This window comes from Xyrauchen texanus, chromosome 36, assembly GCF_025860055.1.
Source record: "Xyrauchen texanus isolate HMW12.3.18 chromosome 36, RBS_HiC_50CHRs, whole genome shotgun sequence".
NCBI lineage: Eukaryota > Metazoa > Chordata > Actinopteri > Cypriniformes > Catostomidae > Xyrauchen > Xyrauchen texanus.
In genome coordinates, this window is record NC_068311.1 from 24,240,141 (window position 1) to 24,264,759 (window position 24,619).

Genomic DNA, 24,619 nt, shown 5'->3' on the forward strand with positions numbered 1-24,619 from the left:
GCCAGTCACACGCATGATTTGCAGAAATCAAAAGAGGTCACTCATTATTCACATCATATTCACTGAAAATTCCTTTCCGTTGACTGATTTTGCCAAGTCTTGAGCAACTTTTGGAAAACGCTTGAAAACTATGTTGACAGAGTGCGTTTAGAAAATGACGTTTTCAAATGTATCCAGATTAATGTGAACCATAGGCGGAAATTGCGGGGGGGTTGTCCCCCTAAAATATCATTAAAATATGTGTATTGTAAATAATATAATGATATATTCTTAAAAAAATTGTTTAAGATATAAAATAATACAAATGCAAACGGGGCAATAACAAAAAACCCTTGGTGTCCCCTTCAAAAATTGCTCTTGAGAATTGTTATGTTTATTGTCCACCCCCAACATTTTGATAAAATTTTCCCCCTGATGTGAACGTATCCTAAAATAAGCAATAGACTTATAAAATTGGTTTGTTCTGAGTTTATATTTTGGTTGATGAGAAATTATTGAGTTTGTTGACTAATGCTTCTGTACATTTTGTCTACTCACACACTTGTTATGATTGGTTGTGAATTTATTCCCCAGAAATATTCATGAGAAAATGTGACAAGGTTTTGATTGTTAGTGTTAAATAAAATATTGCAATGCTTTGATATGTTGAATTTTTTATTTGACGCAATTGGCCCGAAGCTGTTGGTGTATATTTACTTTTTACGAAGAAATCGTGCAACTCCAACATAGTCATACAGGCTCATTGAAACTATTCAGAAAAGAACCCACATACGTTCTTCACTCTAAACCATAGATATTCCTTTAAAATAACTTTTATTAACATTAAAATATTTTATTTTATTTGATTATGCTTAAAAGATTATTTCAACTGCAGCGCAGCCTATTTCCACCATTGAAATCTGCTGCTTGTAAGAACCCAGAAACGTGGTTTCCTGCGGTGTAACATCAGAGTCATTTTATCTATAGCCAATGTTAACATGAGTGCGAAACTAACCAGACAGGCCGGTCTGCAAGAATGTTTCCAAAATGAAACCGGTCCATGGGGCAAAAAAGGTTGAAGACCCCTGGTTTAAATGGCACTGTATTGCACATCGGTCTATTATTGTAATTACACGATGGCACGTAACAAAAAAAATTAACCGTGACTGGTAGTTTACATCCTTCAGTCACTTCACATGCAAGCATGCGATTTTGGGCACCCTCAAGAAACAAATCGTCCAAACTGAAAATGTATCAGCTGATGCCGATAATGAAAAATGTGAGGGGGTCAGGGCCGGGGTTGGGCCCGGTGTGCTTGTACATTTTAAATGGTTCAGTGTAATAAGTGAATGTTTAAATACATGTATCTATCTCAATTACTATGAGTTTAAAAAAGTCGCATGCAACGTAAATATAAGTGACCAACAAGATGGCTTTAATATGATCTTTTAATCATTATTACGTCTGTCAGTGTCTGCGCATTCCTTATTAAGTCTGCTTTGTGTGCGCCTCTTATTGGAGAATGCCGTTGCTAATATTAAGCTCAATTTTCCATTATTGAGCGCAAGTGTGCCTCTCCCTTGTGATTGGTGCGTGTTAAGTATTTGATTGATAAACGGTGTTCATAAAGAGGACGTTGTGTTCGTTGTCTTCCCTGTAGACTATTTAATGCTTCTCTTGCATTTAGTTGCAAGAGAAGCAGTAGGATCAGCTCTGCAGCTTTGTTCTCTCTTTCCCAGTGAGTTGTGCATTTTATTCTTGCGCCTCAACCCAACAGTACCTTTTATAATCTGTATATATTATTAGGTTGAAGTCCATTGATGTGGTGAGCTTAGGGTATAAGAGCCTTTCTCGCTGAAGGTAAGGCATTTATTTGGGCTTTAATGGGGTGGTTTATAAAGGGTTCCAGTTTTAAGTGTATTCTTAAGAAATTTGTCATTGCAGAGTGCCCCTGTATGATGCTAGCTGCTGTTTCTTTATTCCTGTTTCTATAGCTACATCATTTTCTGCGTGCGGTTTCATCAGTCTTGTTGCACTACATTTGTCTTGCTTCTGCATTGTACAGTGCAAAACATTAAATAAATGACGATGGGAAGAAAACCCTCAATAACATAAGTGTGTTCTGTATGTTGTCAAGAAATGAAAACCCAATGATGTAGGCTATACATACAAAAATATTTTATAATGAATGTTTGCTAAATAAGAGCGTCTCTAATGAGCTGGGCTCAGGTGCATTTAGTAAGGCAGAAAATCAGATCCAGAACAGTTTTGTGATAATAATGTGGGAAATTGCACTATAAAAGTTAATTTACTCTAACAGCAAGAATAATCCACATTAAGTAGAACTAAAACTGGAGCTGGTACGTCCAAAGATGCAAAAGTAATGCTGAAACTTCTACCTTATCTCCTGAAGTTTTTGGCTCATTATTTGTTTGACATTTGGATTCTCCTACTCGCGCTCTGTTGTGCCAACCATTTTATGATGATATCATTAACACAATTAGTTTAAAGAATATATGACTATAGCATTCAGGCATAAAATATTGAACAAAAATGGTCAATGCGTGTTGTAGCTGGAGAATTATGCCTAAAAATGCCCCGATGGACTATCATTGACTTTCGCTTGCAAGGGACCGTCTGAAAATTCCACCCACAGCACTAAAATGTCGGAGGTGTCCAAGTATTCACTAATTCATTCAACTAAAGTGTCAGTTATACATACAAATTACAGCCTTTAGAATATGTAAACTATTTTGTTTTTTAAATAACAGTGTTTAAGTCAGAACATGCAAGGCAGTTGCTCTGAACACTTGGACACTATTGATGTTTTAGCACACTGTGTGGATTTTTTCAGATGATCTCTTATGAACCATAAGCAAATATTTAATAAATATTGAACTTAAATTACATTTGAACCCTCTAAATATTAGTATGCATTCATAATGCAATGATGTTTTAAATATTATTTGTTTGGTCTATGTTTTATGACGTGGTTTTAAAAGAATAGCATTCTGAGATGATATTCTTATCACCACACTTCTCACCTTGTTGTGAGAAGAATAAAATCTCAGAATGCTATTCTGAGATGTGGGTTGCACTGTTTTGGCGACATGAGGAGGACCTAATTAGGGAGGTGGTTTTAATGTAATGACTGATCTGTGTATATATATGCTGTATATTCATGTATACATACGATAGATGGATAGTTTTTTCCGGTATTCTTAATCCTGTGTTGATGCAATGAAATGAGCGTGCATCCCATCAAGAGCATCGTGATTTCCCCTGAATGCCTCCTTTTTTAGATTATTCTGCAAATTAATGACCGAAATTCCCAATTCATCAGCACTAAATAGATTTATTTGAATATGGCCAGGGAGCGCAGAGTGCAGGTGTAATTGGGCTGTTTCAGTTTGTGGAAAAGTTAACTGCATCTACAAGTTTACAATAATTAAAGTACCCTCGAGTTTCAGGGGATACCTTTTTATAAAGCTCAGTGTCAACATTATAATATTTGTAATATAACAATATTATATTATTCAAATACATAAACTCAATTGTAATTCAGGCGATACCTTTTTAAACTGTCTAATATATTGTTTTTAATGTGGATTGACAGCAGCAGCTATGCTTTTTGATAATTTGTCACTCTTAAGGATTCAGATGTCCTCAGAAAGACTTCAAAGCTGACATGGGTTTAGGAGCTACTTTAAGCATTAAAATGCTTCATGAATTACACACAATTTTATGAGTCCTAATATTAGGAGTGACACAGCCCTCATTTTTAGAGTTGCTCCTAATTTCCGCATTAAGAGCTTATAGCCCTACGATTTTTGTTAATACACGCCTAGACTGCTATTTTACAATTAAGGGATAGATAAATATTTTGGACTCTAAGAGAAAAGAACCTGTTGGTGATTACATTTAATAAACCTTTAACAACATGCACTGCAGGGGTCAAAATTATTAACTTTATGGACTTAATTGTAAAATGGTTATTACATATTAAATATTTTTCACTGAAACTACCCACATAGAGTTTACATGGGAAATATCCTTATGTTTGACACAAGCAAATAACAATTATGTGTTCTAAGTTGAGCTTGGTTCAGTGAGGGCTATGATGGTTTGAGGGAGAAGTAGTGTTGGGAAGCAAAATGAATGTTAATAATTTTAATTTAATAATGTAATTGAAAATAGAATATTTAAAAGTATATGTCTTAATTAAAATGAATTCATACCTTGTTTTCAGAGAAATCCAACAAAATGTTGTTTTTATGATGCACGTACTTAGTTTATGCAATATATACTTAATGGGCATATTAAGAATAAACTTATAGGGAAAACCTTATTTTTACTGGGATATTTACTACTAATTAAAAAAATACTGAAAAAACAATACAAAAGTACTGATTAAAAATGTTTTTGCACTGTATGTTTAGTGTGAACAGGTTTACAGTAGCTTATATCCTTCATGCATGTTGTATTCTGATCAAAAACTCTCAGGTGATTGAATCGACAGTATGTACTGCACAACAAATGACCCAAATTCACTCGGTGTAAAACAGTCACTGTGTCAGTGTCTTTTGGAAATGATGATATGAGCACATGCAGCTTCCTCATAGAATAAACATTTTGAGTGAACCCATTTCCCCCATGTCATCTGCTGTCCAAACATTCATAAACCATGACTACTCAAGTGTATCTTTAGTGTGTGTGTAACCTAATTCTGAACAGGTATAGGGTGTAGGTTGTTTTGACGAGCAACGGCAAATGGCTAGAGCAACCAGTTGACTTTGCTCCCTGGGTCGGACGATATTTACAAAAGGGGTCTATAAACTGGGTCACAGTCAGTTCGCTGTGTTTATCTGAGACCTCAAATGTGTGTACACTCCTCACTGCTCAGGGGTCTTATTTGATTCATTTGAAAAATTACAAATGCAGAAATTGACATTTTGTAGCAAATGGCGACTTTCAATGGTTCCTTTTTATGACATACTTTGCAATGCCCTGTATCATGATAAAATCTCTTTGGGATCCAACTGTAGGACTTAAAGTTAACACAAAAATGTTGTTCCAAACGTGTTTGAGTTCCTTTTGTGTTTCCTCCGAGGAAACACAAAAGGAAGATATTTAGAAAAATCTCCAAGTTGCTGTTTTCCATACAATGAAAGCATATTGTGACCAGGGTCTTCAAACTCCAAAAAGGAAATGCGTAGCTGTGAAATCTCATTTGCACATGCACATTTTCAAACTTGAAAATATCAAAATGTGTCATACCAATTTTAACGTCAATGAAACCAAATCCCGTTGGTTCTAAACATGATGCACCAAGTTCACCAAGCATGATGAACCTTCAAATGAGATTTAGGAGTTGGCAGAGGGTGAGATTTTCAGTGAATGAATATCAACTCACATTTTTGTCAATTCCTTGCACAAAGCTTTCATTTGGCTTTAGAGGTGCATGAGTCATATAGACCACTTTTATGGTACTTCAAGGTATTTTTTTTGTAATTTTGTATCTTGACTGCCCCTTGTCACAATATGCTGAGCATCTTGGAGGTTCTTCAAAATATCTCATTTTGTGTTCCACAGAAGAAAGAACTTTGGAATGACATGAGGTATTACAAAACTTTTCTTTTAATACCTTCTGAAATAAATTGTGAGTGACTATTTCCCCACCTCTTCTCCGTAGTGCCAATTTAGAGGCCTGAGCAAAGGCTACTGTCAGTGACTGGAGTGCCATTGTACAATTACTCCCTCCCTGAATGCATCCAAAAAGCCTCCATTAAACTGTCCACCCACAGTGACTCTGTAATGAGTGCAGGCAGCTCGATTGCATGCACTGAAAGCATTGATTTCAACAATGAGACAAAAGCTATATCTGCTCCACTGCCTCTCTACTGTAGTTAGTACTGTAGTCTTTGCTTTACAAGTACCACTACAGAGTGTAATTTTGTGCCACTAGCATCACCAAATGAAATTGCAAAAATAACAACTATTTTTAAAACAGCTTTTTCGAAAACTACCAATGGCCTGCATTGGTTGGACAAACAACCTAAAAGGGGTCATGACATACTCTTTATTTATTTATTTTTTATAATTGTATTATCTTCCCTGTGGTCCACTAATAATGTTATTAAAGTTTTTTGCACCTAAACAGTCATTTTTTCATATATGAACATTTTATTCAACTTACATATCACATTAAATCTCTATGTACAGATGTATTTTTTTCCCTGGGTCACAGACCCAGATTTTAATCCTAAAAAAATGCATCATGTATAAATTATTACACTTTTGTAATAAACCATATTACTGATGGTTACCCCTAGATTTCTGACCATTTTGGAAGCAATTTTTGTAGTTGAACCCAGCTGAAAAGCGATGTGTTCAACAGCAGGGTTGGCTGGAAAGACGAGGAGCTTTGTCTTTGCTAGGTTAAGTTGCAGGTGGTATTCCTTCCATTAAGGATAATTGGTGTAACAGCATGCATGTGAATGTGCTAATTGTCATGCGTTATTTCCAGTCTTAATTTGGTCAAATTATGAAAAAAGTGTTAAAAAAAACCACATCACATAAAAACATTGTGCGTAATTAAGATATATAAAGTGCTAGCTATGAAATGATCCTAAGCAAGGCAGAAGAGTCGGATATTTTACTCCAAAAATGTACCCCAACATGTGTAAACACTAGCTCTGTGTTGCTATCAAAACTGTTTGAGCATCATGACCAGGCCAAGCCCAACACTGCAACATTGTCTCCACCAATATTATGGGTTTAAAGGGGTCTTGATATGAGGAATCACATTTTTCTTGATCTTTTGACATATAAGAGGCCATTGTACTATAAAAACATATTGTAAGATTCAGAACTGAAATCATCCCCCTTTTTTAATCCCTTTTTCTCCAAATTTAGAATGCCTAATTCCCACTTCTTAATAGATCCTCGTGGTGGCATGGTTACTTACCTCAATCCTGGTGGCAGAGGACAAGTCTCAGTTGCCTCCACTTCTGAGATAGTCAATCCACGCATCTTATCACGTAGCTCGTTGCACAAGGCACCGTGGAGACTCACAGCATGTGGAGGCTCACCACGATCCACACACAACTTACCACATGCCCCATTGAGAGCGAGACCCACTAATCACGAGGAGGTTATCCCATGTGTCTCTACCCTCCCTAGCAACCGGGCCAATTTGGTTGCTTAGGAGACCTGGCTTGAGTCGCAAGAATTCAAACTTGCGACTCCAGGGGTGGTAGTCAGCGTCAATACTTACTACCCAGGCCCCCCCTGAAAACATCCTCCTTAAAATAAAAATAGCATTTATTTAAACCAGGCTACAAAAATGTATGGAATGGTATGGAATTTATGGAACTTGTGACGTCACAAGGAACAAATACCTCTGCATATGCCTACCTCATCAGCAAGACATCAACGCCTATTTTTCATCATTGCACCTTTGCCCCGCCCACTGTTGCTCAGTCAGTCACACAGGTGAAGAAGAGAGAGATGGGACTGTCAATGGAGATTCATCTATACCAATGTGGACTTACACAGGAAGTGCCTATCTGGATTTAAATGTTTTTCTAAATAAAACATTTAGAAATGTTTTGACCATTGTCATGCCTCCCGCACCGCTTTTAAAATACACAATATGAAGTTATAACTCTAAAAAGGATACCCCCATTCTGTTTCACCTTTCTGTTTGCTGTCAAGAAATGTGTTGGGTGTACATTATGTGTTAACCCTGAAATGTTGCTTTATAATGTTGTGCGGAGTTCTTTGGATTGAGTTTGAAATGTGGCTGCACTGGAAGGGCTGCATGATGTTAGCCAATCAAAACAGAGGGCCAGAGACAGTGGGAAATTATCATATATGACAAAATGACTGTTTTGGTGCAAAAAACTTTAATAACATTATTAGTGGACCACAGGGAAGATGATACAATTATAAAAAATAAATAAATAAAGAGTATGTCATGACCCCTTTTAGGTTGTTTGTCCAACCAATGTAGGCCATTGGTAGTTTTCGAAAAAGCTGTTTTAAAAATAGTTGTTATTTTTGCAATTTCATTTGGTGATGCTAGTGGCACAAAATTACACTCTGTAATTGGCAAATTAAGACTTGACTGGAAATAACGCATGACAATTAGCACATTCACATGCATGCTGTTACACCAATTATCCTTAATGGAAGGAATACCACCTGCAACTTAACCTAGCAAAGACAAAGCTCCTCGTCTTTCCAGCCAACCCTGCTGTTGAACACATCGCTTTTCAGCTGGGTTCAACTACAAAAATTGCTTCCAAAATGGTCAGAAATCTAGGGGTAACCATCAGTAACCAACTCGGTTTCACAGACCACATCACAAAAATGACACAATCATGTAGATTTACACTCTACAACATAAAGAAATAAGACCCTTCCTCTCTGAACATGCCACATAACTGCTTGTTCAGTCATTTGTCATAACTAGACTGGACGACTGTAACGCTCTCATTGCAGGCCTCTCTGCATGCTCAATTAGGCCCCTGCAAATGATCCAGAATGCAGCAGCACGTCTGGTCTTTAATGAACCAAATAGAGCACATGTTACACCACTTAATGTCTCTCTTCACTGGCTGCCGGTTGATGCACATATCAAATTCAAGGCTCTGATTCTGGCATACAGAACAGTCACTGGGTCTGCTCCAGCATACCTAAAATCATTCCTGCAGAGCTACGTTCCCACCAGAAGCCTGAGGTTGGCTAATGAGCGGCACCTTGTTGTACCAACCTAAAGAGGCACCAAAACACTTTCCCGGACCTTCAGTTTCACTACCTCGTTGGTGGTTTGACCTTCCCAACTCCATCCATGAAGCAGACTAACTTTCTGTCTTCAAAACATGACTAAAGACACACCTTTTCCATGAACACTTAACCTTATATATATATATATTCTTGTTGCACTCAAATTGCACTCTAATCTGTCTTGGATACTACTATTCTGATGCAAGTGAGACTTTGTAATGAAGCATTATTCGTACTGCTGTCTACTTAAGATGAATCACTTATGATGTGTTATTCCTCTTTTGTTAGTCGCTTTGGATAAAAGCTTCTGCCAAATTAATAAATGTAAATGTAAAAAGCAGACAACGTGTGTGGTCAAGTAAACGCTTTAAACGGCTCACATTGTCAGGGTAAGGGCATAAATAGTATAAGCATAAACCAAGCGGCACATAACTGTTTATATTTTTGTGATTTCAAATGTCATGTCATCCCAGATTTCTTGTGTTGTTGGATTTTTATGGATAAGCATATTGGTGTGCATGTGAGCATGCTCATTGCTGTTTTCATGGGCCTGTACCAATTGTTGTTTTAGAAGAATTTTAGGGCCCCTAAACAATTTGGCTGTGTGCCAGTGTAAGATATATATATATATCTTTTTAAGATTATTAACATATTATTTGAATGTACAGCTATGTTAAGTAATTCTCAGCATTTTATGTTCAAAAATCAAGTGTCAAATGTTTGAATCAAGCAATACATTACTAAAAGAAAAACACAACTTACTAACAAAATAAATTGTACATTTATAAATGTAGGAGTTGGTACTTGTTGGCAAAGTCACCATAATGTCTAAAAATATTATTAGGGCCACAAATGTTTGTCATGGTAGAAATGAAGCCACTACTCTAGTAATATATTACTATAATATATATATATATTACTATATAGATAGTAGTAATATATTATATACATAATTTTCACACAATAAATATTGAAATCTTTTGTGTTTTTCACGCTTTCTTTAGATTTTCATAAAAGTGTAATAATTTGTACATGATGCATTTTTTTAGGATTAAAATCTGGGTCTGTGACCCAGGGAAAAACATACATCTGTACATAGAGATTTAATGTGATATGCAAGTTGAATAAAATGTTTTAATAAAAATCAATCCCAATCAAAGAGTCATAGTTGAAGAAATACCCAGATTTTGATACCCTCTTTTTCTTTTTTTTTTTCTTTTTTGCTCTATGGCCCCTTGATTTGCTATTTGCATGTAAAGCTTTAAGCCTCATGCTCATTTAAGCATCCTAAGTAAGTTTTCATCTCCTCCACTGCTCTCTCTTTCTATTTCTTTCTTTTTCTTTAAACCTATTACCTAACTTTTTCCTGTATGTGTCTGTCCACATATTGGAATGGATTTTTCCTCTCTGAATGTAAAACATACACAGCCAATGTCCTGCGTTTTTTCAGCTGGCCCTAAATTGTATGCCAGGGAAAAAAATGCCATCATAATCTAGAGTCTCAAGACAGATGTATCAGCTATTGGACCTGTGATGTGTGTGTGTGTGTGTGTGTGTGTGTGTGTGTGTGTGTGTGTGTTGCGGGCAGGTTTAAGTGGTTTACAAGGACTTTTTTTTAGGTTACTAAAAAACTAACTTAGGTTACAAACTGGTAATTACAAGGTTATTATGCTATAAATGTGGTTTATGAGGACATTTCTAGTGTCCCCATAATGTCAAATCTCTTAAAAAATACTAAATTATGTTTTATTGATAATGTAAAAATGTTTTTTGTGATTTAGGATTGGGGAAAGAATCTATAGTTCGTACAGTATAAAAATCATTATGTCTATGGAGAGTCCTCATAATGATAGCTGCATCAGTGTGTGTGTGTGTGTGTGTGTGTGTGTGTGCGTGATGCGTGTGTGTGTGTGTGTGTGTGTGTGTGCATGCATGCTCGTGTGTGTGTGCTCATGTGTGCGTGAGAGAGAGAGAGGTAGAGAATAGGCAGATGGAATAATAGGGCCTGAGCTAAGAAGTGATGTGGAAATTTAGCCTTATAGTTTACAGTAATAGTAAACATAGACAGTCCTCAAATATTCTAGGCATGATTTTAGATATGGTATAATAGTAAATCATGGGGAGAGAGACAGGGATAACAGGATGGTAACGTGACATGGGCCAGACTCGAACCAGTGACCTCCCACGTGAGTGTAAAGGCTCAATATGTTGAAGCACATGCACAAACTAGCACCACAGTTAAAAAGCATGGAGTAAATGTAAAGTTTAAAATATGGAAACATCTGATTTTGAGCAACATTCTACATTTTCCAATCCTTGCATCATAAAAACTTTGGTTTAATTTTGTCAGGGAAATGGGTAACATATGGTGTGACTCAATATTATATGTAATAGCCAGTTATTTATACACCTATGAATTTTGTGAAGCAATCTTTTGCTTAACCATGATGAATTAATAACAAATCTGAAGCACATTAGAAGGTCAAGACGAGTGTATGGTCAGATTTAGTTATTTTATGAAATTGCCATGAGAATGAGCAATACAAATGTATTAATGTCATGTCTTGTTTGCAAAGATATTTTTCCTTGGCAAACAACTTAATGTATGCTTAAATGTCAACCAACCCTAATGTACATAGGTTGTTGTTGCTTGAATATGTGTTTGAGTCATAAAAGGACAGATTGTAAAAAGGCATCGTAATTTTCACGATTTCAACATGAATCTGGATGAATTTGGATTTGACAGGGTTCATGGTTGATGTTGCAATATTGTATTTAAATGATTAAATCACCCAAACATTTTAATTGCTTTCATCATTTACTCATTATCCCAGATGTGCATGATTTTCTTTCTTTTGCAGAACACAAACACAGATTTTTAAAGGAGTCTCAGCTCTGTAGGTCCATACAGTGTAAGTGAATGGTGACTAAAATATTGAAGTTCCAAAAAGCACATAATGGCATCATAAAAGTTATACATATGTCTTCAGTGTTTTAATCAATGTCTTCTGATGCTTTCTAATTGGTTTTGGGTGAGAACAGACCATAATATAACTTTTTCACTATAAATCTTGAACCAATTGGATCACTTCAAAAGCAACACATTCTCACACCCCAACTCGTGACGAGTCGGGGTGAGACTGTGTTGTCAAAAGACATTGAATAAACCACTGAAACCTTATTGATTACTTTTATGCTGCTTTTATGTGCTTTTGGAGCTTCAAAGTTTCAGCCACCATTCATTTGCATTGTATGGGCCTATAAATATGAGATATACTTTTAAAAAATCTTTGGTTTCAGTAGAAGAAGTCACACATCAGGGATGGCATGGTGGTGAGTAAATGATGAGAACATTTAAATGTTTGGGTGAACAATTTCTTGTGCTGTTTTCACTTATTTCACTTGTGCTGTCTTATTCTACTCATTTCGGTCCAGATGGTTTTCATTTTGGTGATGAAATAATTTCTGTGGAATGACTTGGGTGGCTCTTATGGTCATTGTGTGACTTTCCCATGCATGTTTTGGAAATTTCCCGTGAGCAGTGTTCCCAAAGTCTCATAAGAACGTTTGGAGAACAAGTAGGGAGGTTTTGTTGGTCTCATGTTTTATTTGTGGTATTTGTTGGTGGTTTATGGTAATGTAGTGGGTCAGTGCATCAGTCTGGACTCCAGAATTTGTGACTGGCACCACAGTGAAAATGGCACACATATCAACTGTGACCTCAATTAGATTCAATGAGGGTGTTTAATACCCCCCTCCTTTCTTCATCTCTCTCAAGCTTCCTCTGTCTTCTCCTTATAAAGTCTCTTCTCTCTTTCTCTCTTGCTTTTGGCCTGTTCTTTCTCTATCTCTGAATGTATTCTCCTCCCTCTCTGCTGTTTGGTATCTTTGGCAGGAGTTCAGCCATTAGATCAGCCTTTAAAGTGGAGCAGAATCTTGGAAGCACCTCCCATTCCCCTTCCTGCAAAAGCATTGGTTTTGTGCGGGAATGGTTCTGAACTTTTAGGGATGTGTCACAGTGGCTGAGTAGTTGACTAGTTGTCCAACAACTAATTAGTCGATCATTTTGTTTTTGTTTTTATAATTTAAGCAGCTTTGCTTTACTTAGTGTGCTGGTAGCATGCTGTGCCTTAGCTGTTAGACAGTTAGACAGTCTTTGAATTCATCCCATTGAAAGCTGAATTTTCCACGCCACTAGCATCACCAAACGGAATTATTGCAAAATAATGTTTAAACAGATTCCAGAAAATACCCCCTATCTTCCGTTGGTTGTACAAACAGATAGTTCCACACCAAACTACTTTTTTGTCGGGCTTGATGGGTCAAACAAACAAACAGAGGGATGTTTTGATAACGCCACAGAGACACATTGTTGAACTTATCCGCAATGTCAAGTTTAAGTAAGGAAAAATTGACGATGGACCGGTGAATTATTACAAAATAATGCACACCCGAGGTGGTAATGCATTCACGATGCGCAGCGGTCCTCAGGTGCAATATTAAAAGTTATTTCGGATAATAGATACTGTTGTATTGATCAAGTCACGGGGTACAGCTCTATTTGTTGGCTCAATGTGTGTGTGAGCGTAAGTGTGTGGGAGAGGGATGTAGGATATTATATACATTGTTTGACGTTCTTAACTGATTTACTTTATATGATTACTTTGCTGTGGTAGCATGTACACTCCATATGTACGGAGTGTAATTTCAATTGAAATTGAAATTAATTTAGGATACTATAGACATTGTTTGTCATTCTTAACCAATGTACTTAACCAATGTCTATGTTTAATACGTTATTTTGTTGTGGTGGCCTGTAGGGCTCTTTGAAATAACTTAAATAATTTGGGGATGTGATATGGAACCATTATGCAGTCAAGACCTGGAACTACTTCATAGCCATGCGTTTACTTGAAATATAATTGCACACCTTAGAACATCCGTCAACCAATCAGAATCAAGCATTCAACAGCTCTGTGGTATAAAATACTTTAACTTTATAAAATGCTTTGTGAAACTCCTGCATTCTGTTTCCTCCTGTTGCTGTGCTATTTTTAAACACAAAAACATGTCTTATGTAAACTCCCCCCTAATAAATGGCCAAAGTCGAAGCCAGCCTAATTATATGGGACTTCCTTTAGACTTTTATTCAACTGGTCACTCAGGATACCCACCAACATATTGATTTAAAATATATATGGTTTTGCACATCCTTACTTGTAACCAATGGATTGCTGGTTTCGATGCCCACAAGAAACGATCCATGAACCATTAGAGTAAGGCACTTAACCTCAGGTTGCACCAGTTGGACTCTCCAGGTTATAAGTGCACTGCAAATGACTATTCTTGCAATGAATGGGGTATTATCTCCATCAGACCCTGTTTATGAGACATTACTGACATTACTGTTGCTTCATTATAAAATACCATGTGGTTTATTCAGCTGCTCTGCCTGCTCCTGCCCCACAATCTGGGGGGTTCCAGGCGCACGGCAGGTGCACATATGCAGTGAGTGATTGCAGTGTCTCCCTTCTGACCTCAGCAACAGCCACGTGTCAGAGTTGGGTATGGTCTCCAGAGAGACCCAGATGCCAGGGTTATTTATATTAAAACATACTCACATAAACTCAGCAACATGTGGTCATTTAAATGTGGGGGTGTGTTCGTGTTATGGGTGTATGTTCTTGGGCTGCTGGCCAGACATGCATAGTGGTACCTCCGCCACCCCATGTCTGGCACCTGTTATCCGTAAAGCTTCAGGGCTTTGCGAATCGTGCACTTTTGGCCACTGAGTTAAAGCTTAAAAAGCAAAAGCAAAGAGAGGGTGTTGGGCATGAGGTCTGCTCTGCATTGGGGTAATGGTACAAAAGATGTTGTATAAAATTTTATAAAATCATCTCAACACTTCAAGAGATGAAATGCCAAACTATGTGAAATAATAGTAACAATAAACTTGTAGCTTGCAAATCTTTTTTTATCAGCGACTTTCTTATAACTGTATGGCTGTACTTCAATGTCTGAAAGTTTTAAAGAAAAATTTACCCCAAAAAAGAATCATAATTTACTCACCCTCATGTTGTTCCAAACCTGTATGATTTCCTTTTCTCTATGGAATACAAAAGATAATTTGCTAATGTCAAATGTGGAATGAAGCGACTTCATAGGACATATTTGGATGTGCACAAGTGTGAATGAAAGTGGACTATGGTTGAGTGAAAATATTTAGGATGAAAATTATTGGGATTTAAAAATGTCATCAACCTGAATTTCAATCTATTACTCACATAAAGCTATCATATGAATTAAGGATATATACACACACACTGGTGGCCAACCGTTTTGAATAATGTTCAGATTTTTCTCTTATGGAAAGAAATTGTTACTTTTAGTCACCAAATTGGCATTCAACTAATCACAATTTATAGTCAGGACATTAATGATGTGAAAAATGACTATTACAATTTGAAAATAAAATTCAGAACTACTTAAAATACTTCAAAGATTTCTCATCAAAAAATCCTCCATTTGCAGCAATGACAGCTTTGCAGATCCTTGACATTCTAGCTGTCAGTTTGTCCAGATACTTCCTGTAGCACTTGCCATAGATGTGTCTGTCTTGTCGAGCACTTCTCACGCACCTTACGGTCTAGCTGATCACACAAAATCTCAATGGGGTTAAGATCCATAACACTCTTTTCCAATTATCTGTTGTCCAAAGTCTGCCCACTCTAACCTTTTCTTTTTGTTTTTCTGTTTCATAAGTGGCTTTTTCTTTGCAATTCTTCCCATAATTCCTGCACCCCTGAGTCTTCTCTTTACTGTTGTACATGAAACTGGTGTTGAGTGGGTAGAATTCAATGAAGCTGTCAGCTGAGGACATGTGAGGCGTCTGTTTCTCAAACTAGAGACTCTGATGTACTTATCCTCTCGTTTGGGTCTGGGCCTTCCACATCTCATTCTGTCCTTGTTAGTTGTTCTTGGTCTTTGAAGACTGTAGTGTACACCTAGTGTACCCTTCATTCATCAAAACAATGATTAACTGACAAGTTTTGAGAGGAATCTTGTTTTTTTTTTTTTTTTTGCCATTTTTGACTTAATATGGACATTAAGACATGTCAGTCTATTGCATACTGTGGCAACTCAGAAACAAACACAAGCACAAAGACAATGTTAAGCTTCATTTAACGAACCAAATAGCTTTCAACTGTGTTTCATATAACGGAAAGTGATTTAATAGAACCAAATGAGCAATTTAGCATGATTACTCAAGGATAAGGTGTTGGAGTGATGGCTGCTGGAAATTGGGCCCCTCTAGATTTGATCAAAAATAACTTTTTTCAAATAGTGATGGTGCTGTTTTTTTACATCAGTAATGTCCTGACTATATTTTGTAATCAGTTGAATGCCACTTTGGTGAATTAAAGTTCAAATTTCCTTCCGAAATAGCAAAATCTGTATATTATTCTTCTGTTTTTGGAGCTGTTTTTGGAGCTATTTTGCTGTGATTCAGCCGCAGGATGAGTGCCGTAGGTAATTACAGCAATGCTGATGTAGGGACATATTGCACGGTTGCGAGTGTGATATTGCTTAAATACAACAGTAATTTTAACAGTAATTTAAAAACAAATTGGGAAAAAACCGAGTAAGGTCATAAAAACGCATTTGTGCATGGAACTACTTTATTACACTACAGATCAGAAACTGCCATTGCTGGTTCAAAATAAATGATGCGTCCAAACCACCGTTAGTAATTCAAAAAGTTCACTTCAGAAATAGTTCCACGACTTTTGCTGTTTCTAACAAGTTATTGGATAAACAAGAATGGATTGATGGGAGTGTGCGTGTGTTTGTGTGTGATAGAGAGAGAGAGAGAGAGAGGGAGAGACGCAGCTTTTGTGATCACCTGTTGTCACTCCCAAGCAGATATGTTGTCAGCGTTCTGTAGGTAAGCTTTCTCAGTGGAAAAATAGCATCCAAACAGGGTATTTATCCCTATTTCATGGTAGCCGCGCAAGAGTCGATCACTATAGAAACAGCAATGTCCTCCACCATTGGAAGCGCCTCGAGTTCTGTAATCAAACAGTCCATTGTGTCTCTCAGCTGCGATGAGCCTTAATCCTGAAATTGTTCATTTTAAGCCGTTTAAAACAATGTCCTAGCTTAAGTAATGTAGTACTATTGTAATGTTGTAATACAAGCGATCACGGAGCACTGTTCTGACTAACGGATTCACTTCACGTCACCAACTGGCTCATATTACACACAAAAATGATCTTTTGCCATCACCTGCTGGCTAACATATGTAATTTCAAAAATAAAGACAGTAACTCCTAACAGATGCACTGCTCTTACACCTTAGTTTAGAATGACACGAACACAAGCGTAGTGATACACACACAGTGAAGCGTCCGAGTGCTGATCCTGTCAGACCATCAGTGCTCATGGAATGTCTCTCGTCCAATCAGATTTGAGGACCATAACTAACTGTTGTGTGTGTGTGTGTGTGTGTGTGTGTGTGTGTGTGTGTGTGTGTGTGTATATATATATATATTGGGGTCCACTGAAGATATGTCCATGGAATAGTCTTTGAGGTTGAGTTAATGATAGCGGGATGTTCATTTTTGATAAAATATTGCTTGGTATGTATACTACAGTATATAGTCCTCATTGGAATATTTATGATGTGTATATTAAACCATATACACTCATCTAAAGGATTATTAGGAACACATGTGCAATTTCTCATTAATGCAATTATCTAATCAACCAATCACATGGCAGTTGCTTCAATGCATTTAGGGGTGTGGTCCTGGTCAAGACAATCTCCTGAACTCCAAACTGAATGTCAGAATGGGAAAGAAAGGTGATTTAAGCCATTTTGAGCATGGCATGGTTGTTGGTGCCAGACGGGCCGGTCTGAGTATTTCACAATCTGCTCAGTTACTGGGATTTTCACGCACAACCATTTCTAGGGTTTACAAAGAATGGTGTGAAAAGGGAAAAACATCCAGTATGCGGCAGTCCTGTGGGCGAAAATGCCTTGTTGATGCTAGAGGTCAGAGGAGAATGGGCCGACTGATTCAAGCTGATAGAAGAGCAACTTTGCCTGAAATAACCACTCGTTACAACCGAGGTATGCAGCAAAGCATTTGTGAAGCCACAACACGCACAACCTTGAGGCGGATGGGCTACAACAGCAGAAGACCCCACCGGGTATTACTCATCTCCACTACAAATAGGAAAAAGAGGCTACAATTTGCAAGAGCTCACCAAAATTGGACAGTTGAAGACTGGAAAAATGTTGCCTGGTCTGATGAGTCTCGATTTCTGTTGAGACATTCAGATGGTAGAGTCAGAATTTGGCGTAAACAGAATGAGAACATGGATCCATCATGCCTTGTTACCACTGTGCAGGCTGGTGGTGGTGGTGTAATGGTGTGGGGGATGTTTTCTTGGCACACTTTAGGCCCCTTAGTGCCAATTGGGCATCATTTAAATGCCACGGCCTACCTGAGCATTGTTTCTGACCATGTCCATCCCTTTATGGCCACCATGTACCCATCCTCTGATGGCTACTTCCAGCAGGATAATGCACCATGTCACAAAGCTCGAATCATTTCAAATTGGTTTCTTGAACATGACAATGAGTTCACTGTACTAAAATGGCCCCACAGTCACCAGATCTCAACCCAATACAGCATCTTTGGGATGTGGTGGAATGGGAGCTTCGTGCCCTGGATGTGCATCCCACAAATCTCCATCAACTGCAAGATGCTATCCTATCAATATGGGCCAACATTTCTAAAGAATGCTTTCAGCACCTTGTTGAATCAATGCCACGTAGAATTAAGGCAGTTCTGAAGGCGAAAGGGGGTCAAACACAGTATTAGTATGGTGTTCCTAATAATCCTTTAGGTGAGTGTATATATATGAGCTAACTGGCTCAAATATTTGCATTCCTTAGAGTAGCCTGGTTTTTTGGTTTTGTGCATTGTCAATGCAAATGAAGGGTACAATGAATGGTCTAATTATGTTGCATAAATAGGGCTCTTGAGAGCAAAGCAGTTTTTTTAAAGACAGTGGCAAAGGCTTTCCCTGTAATCTGTTTAATCAATGTCCTTTTAAATTAGGAATACATTTAACACTCATTTTATTCAGTGAATATAGCAAAGAACATGTTGTAATAGTTTGGGTTTAATTACCGGTGGCATTTTGATATCTAAATATGTGATTACATTCTGCCTGTCCAGCAATGTCAACACTGACAAGTGCATGTTATTATAGATCTGACTACAAGTTCAGAAGCACTTTATCTCTGACCCTAGTTAGTTGACTACTAATGGTATATGCTCTCCTGCTAACATTTCTTTTTTTCTGGTATTCTCAGCAATAGAGAGTTTGAGAGTGTGGAGATGAATAAGCTGCGTCAGAGCCTGTGCAGAAACAAGCCCACCTATATGCCGGAAGCCAGCCGCCCACACCAGTGGCAGGCAGATGAGGAGGCTGTACGAAAGGGCAAATGCAACTTTCCCGTCCGGGTAAGTGACACACACAAATGGAGTCAAAGTTAGTAATAAGTAATTTTTCCTCATTTACAAAATGTACCACTAAAGAAATTAGGAGTAATTTTAAAAATATATATCTTATATAATGTACTGCACACTCACATAAGATGAAGACTCCAGTTATATCATTAATTTATTTTACATGGAGCTGGGCTGCCTCGTGAGGGCTGCCATGTTGTGATCACATGACCAGTTGAATACTGCTTATTTGTTTCCAGCATCCTCCCTGTTATCGTACTGTTTCGCTCATAGAATAAATAAATCACGGCTGACTCGATAGTAATGACTAGAATAGAATGTTAATCAGTAAGCGAATCTATTGCTTTGGCATGAAGCTGCATACATGAAGTAGGGATGTGCACGAGTAATCGACTAATTAGTTCTGCATCAGCTAGTCAGCTATTCATAACTTTACTCGAGATAGTGAATAGATTTTTCTTTGCTCTTTTGCCTTCCATGAGCAGCGCTGATTTATACTACTTTCCCTCTGAATCTCTCACCAAATGTTGCAGTTACAATTGAGTCTACTGTGGGTTGCTGTGGATGTGTTTTTTGAGGTGTTAGATGAGAGAAAAATAGATGAGAGAAAAATATATAATAGAATCTGTGCTTTTGAAAGCAAAGCTCAGTGTAGCACTAGCAATACTTGTAACATTTTGATTCTTATTGAACTCTGCTCTGTTGATATTCGATTCTTGTTGGAGGCATGCAAACAAATTCAGACGAGGATATGCTTTTATGTTGGAAAGATACTGTGAAGCGGTACGAGAAACTCTGAAGCTTATCAGATGTGTATATGCATGAAATTTCTTAACAAGGGCTGAGCACATTTTATAAAAAGACAACTTTCACCACTTTTTTTCTGAATAATAATGTGAAATGATAAAAATGTGATGGCCTTTATGTAGACTTAGAGTTCATATGTGTGCATTACCCAAATGCCGTCAGCATTGTTTTCTATGTTTCTAAGCTCCAGGTGAGTGCAATTTATCCTTTATTTTTGGGGTATTTTCACACCTGGTTTGTTTGGAGCGTTTGTTTCGGAACATGGCACGTTTTCTCCCTTGGTTTGGTTCGTTTAGGCATTTATAGGGCTAGGCGATGTGGCCAAAATTGTTATCACGATAATCTTTTTCATATTGTTCGATATCGGTTTTATTTCAAAGTTGACGGAAGAAAAGAAGAACAAATTTATTCTAAACAGTCAAAATAGTCTCTACAAAACGGCACAAGGGGGTCCAGAGACGGCCAAAGCAGTGGGGTCTGTGGGATATTTTACCAATTTTACCATCTTTTACCGTTTATCAATTGAAAATGAATGTTAAAAGATCATCTGTTTGTTCTGAATCATAGTGACAGCAGTCCAGTATTTGTTAGAATATTGTTATATTAAAATGTCTTTAGATTCAGATACCCAAGTATGGGGCTTAGAATCCCTTGTGGCTGTGGAATGATGCTGAATGTGGGTTCAGGGGTGTCCCGAGAGAACATTTTGAAAATGTTTTAAAAATGTTTTTAAAAACATTTGTATATTTTCATTAAAGTGAGAGACTAGTCTACCAACTAGTCATTTTAGTCTTTCCTTATCCATTCCAGACATCTAATTAATTTTCACAAAATTAGAACAGAAATCGATTTGTTTATTCGATTTGTTTATTATTAAAGGCTTGTGACATGCTGATTAATAAAGATACATTTAGAAGGGAAAAACTTTATGGTCTAAAAGGTGCTTTGAAACCACGTTAACTCATGCGGCGCTTCATGTCTACACACATGCAGGGAAAGAGGCAACGTGTGCTGAGCGGGACAGGGCAGAAATTATGCATGTTTGTTGCTAGAGAACATTATTCAAGATTACAGCGCAGAAAGATCAGAGCTGTTGTCCACATCACTGTTGTTCTGTCGCACTCTTCACTAGAGATGATGAGAGGGCGCAACCGCTATCATGAAGTCTTGCCGTGTGGATGGAATCAATCCGGTGTCCGACGTAACCTAATTGTTAGCAAGGCAGCTAGCATTAGCAAGTTCATCCAGTCTGACCCTACGTTACCACTGGCGTATTGTAAGCGAAGCTGAGAGTGTTTTCAATTAATTCCTATGAAAGTCGAGCATCATGCTTATGCTCGCAAGGTGGATCGTAGGATTGGCAGCGGTGCGGAGCAAGCTCTCCCCTAGCGCTGTGAGCGCCTTTGAGCGGATTTCGTCCGCCCCATTGGAAACGCAGTCTGAGAAAGCCAAACTGCTTGTGTTTTAGTGACACACCGTAAATATTGAAAATTCCTCAAAAGCTTATCGTGGATTTTCTTTATCGTGATATATATCGATATCTGAACGAGGTGGTCTTGGGCCGATTGCAAACGAACTCTGGAATGGTTCACGTGTGGTGAGAATGCAAACCGAACTAACGGACCTACGAACCAAACAATATCCCTATAAAAACCATGGAGAAGTAATGCAAAGGCAACAAATGACAGATAAAATAACCATGACGGACAACATATCTAGCAAAACTCTAAAATTCTCTAAACATTTCTTATGGTTGACTAATATTTTACAGGCATATAATTTTAACCAGTATGGATGAGCTTAATCCTGGAACAGTGAACAAACAGAGTGACCAATAAGGGGACAGCTTGCTCACGTGACTTTTATTGACACTGAGTTTTGGCCTGTTTTGAAATGTTACCTTGTGAAAGCGAACCGAACCTAGAAGAAAATGCAGTATTGTAATCATTTAGTCCCTGTAGCAAATGGTCTACAGGTCTGAAAATGCCCTTAAATCTTTTTTGTTTATTAATGCATATTTAATGCATACATTTAATAGTTTTCCCCAAAAGAAACACATCGTTTGTTGAATTCACCTTATTTTGAAACCATTCTTGTTAACGTTTGTGAACAAAACTAAATATACATTTCCCATACGTGTCATTCTTTTTATTTGTAACTTATATTTAAAACTACGAGTAACTGATCACTTGTTTTTTTGTGGGTTACAGTACTTGATGTACAACATTTAAAAAAAATGCCCATCTCTAGTATATTGCCACATCCACACCAATACATTTTCAGTTGAGAATGCACTGAGTGTCGAAAACACTCTCTAGTACCATATGCTTTGGAAATTGATGACGTTATAAAGCGGAAAACATTTCAACCGAAATGTTAGTGTGGACGTGGCCAAGTCAAAGACAACTGCCATATCAACCAGTGCATTGTATACAAAAAATGACAGTGTGTGCCTTTAAAACTATTCCAACTGAAATAAGCAGATGTTTTCTGAAATCTTGATGGAAGGGTTTCCACATTCTTTCAGGGATATTTACAAATATTATTGCACTATATTATCTTGCCTTGCTAATTTACACAAAGTTGAGGATTATTACAGCCTTGTGTACATATTGTATTCTTTTTTTTACTGCCAAGCACCTACATGTTAAGTTAAGAGGGTTAATAAATACCAGAGTGCATGTGCAAATGTACAGTATATACATTAAGAGAATTTACTGTATTTCATCTAATACAGTATATTCAGCACATTTTACAGTTTACTAAGCATATCAAGCTTTTGCAAAAATGTGCTACTGTCGATTTTCAATGAGGAACCCAAACAGTAGAGGATATATTTAGTGGGAGCTCTGATGTGGGACATTTTGTCCAGCCTAAACCAATCAAAATTACTTCTCGCTGACACAATTCATAGTGATCAGGTCAGGCTTGTGTTATGTGATTATGGTGGCCGTGAGGACAGAGGCCATTGCAGGATTACATCTCTTTCTCACAGAAACTCCTGATGCCTCGGGCTGGGGAGCAAAATTAGGTTAAATTTAATTATGCAGGCTCCACTGAGATAGGTCCTCCACTTTATTTAATAAGACATATAAGACCCTCTAAGACTTCTTTAGTCTTAGAGTCTCTTTTAAAATGTAAAATGTCAAAACCAATCAAATATATGCCGATGTTTGCTCAAAGCTTGGAGTCTGTAAACATTGGCCCTCTGCCAGACACAGTAAGGGTGTTGGTGACTTTCAAAGCTTTCAAAAGACAATCTACATCTGGGCTGTTTCAGTCCACAGCTACTTTTAGCACCATTATACATTTTCTCTTTTGCACTCTTGTCCTAGTATTCCTTTTAAGTAAGTTTACATATTAGTGTGACTTTTTACCCAGCAATTACATGAGTGCTTATGCTTAAACCAGCTTATGTCTCTTGGAAAATGTTGAAAAGTGTGGAACACCATTAAACTGCACTCTACTTGCATTATGTAGTTTATGAGTTTGGCTTATGTTTCACATTAGTTGAAGTCACATTGAATTTCCCTGACAAATGCATTTCAATTTGGTGTTTTGACGTATTTTCTACTGAAACAGGAAGTTGGGACGGGAGATGTCGAACAGCTCGTCCCTTAAAACATTTTTTAAATAGCCAATAGGCTTTAGTATACAGCCACAGCCACATACACACACACATACCCCTTTCCACCATGCTGCAGCTCATTGCCGGGGAAACTGAGAACCGATCTCAGTATGCTTTTCCATTGACTTGAGAACCAAAAAATAATCTTAGTGACAAAATAAATACATAACCTGCCCACAATCGCACACAACTGGAGCTGTTGTGCAAATCCAAAGCTGATGAATAAGAAAAATCAGTAAAAGATCAACATATTTCAACAATACACTAAATACACTTTTGATACTTAAACCATAATGTTTTTTTTGTGTGTGTGTGTGTGTGTTACACTATTTATAAGAGGGAGGAAATTGAGGAATACAAAAGATTTGTTGGCACAACTCCAAAAAATGGATGAGGTACAAGGGGTGGAATGAAGACCCGGGTCACTAAAGAACTGAGGTATGCGTTGAAGAGTTAAGAGTACAAAAAAAGTAATACAAACTAAATTGCACAGTCAAAATCCACAAGTAGAACTGAATTATTTCCGCCATGATTGTTTAATTGACACTTCCCCAATTCAGAAATTGGGGCTCAAAGAAAATCCCACTCGTAATTACGCCTATTTGGTGCCGTTCATGTGCGCTTGAGTTGTAAATACGATGAACACGACATACTTAAATACCACATGACTTGAATGCACCATCTGTCATGTCTGACATTTTGATTAAAGATTATGAGGTCAAAAAATATAAAAAAAAAATTACAAATACATGCATGGATGAATCATTTACAATAAGACCAGTAAGATGCATTAAGTAAAAATCGTGTCAATTTTTATTTTATGCCGACTTAAAAGTCATCAAAAATGTGAATGGCCCTATTTACTTTCTTA

The 24,619-nt window shown here is 37.4% G+C and overlaps 1 protein-coding gene across 3 annotated transcripts in view; it reads left to right on the top strand.

The window, feature by feature from the left end:
• The window catches only part of LOC127629809 (numb-like protein), an 83,466-nt gene that overhangs the window by 34,607 nt on the left and 24,240 nt on the right, over positions 1-24,619 (top strand). For all 3 annotated transcript variants that reach the window (XM_052107062.1, XM_052107060.1, XM_052107061.1), the window contains one exon: positions 19,157-19,307. In XM_052107062.1, coding sequence (XP_051963022.1) covers positions 19,182-19,307 — 126 coding nt within the window. In that variant the 5' untranslated portion in view covers positions 19,157-19,181. The remainder of the gene's footprint in view (positions 1-19,156; positions 19,308-24,619) is intronic.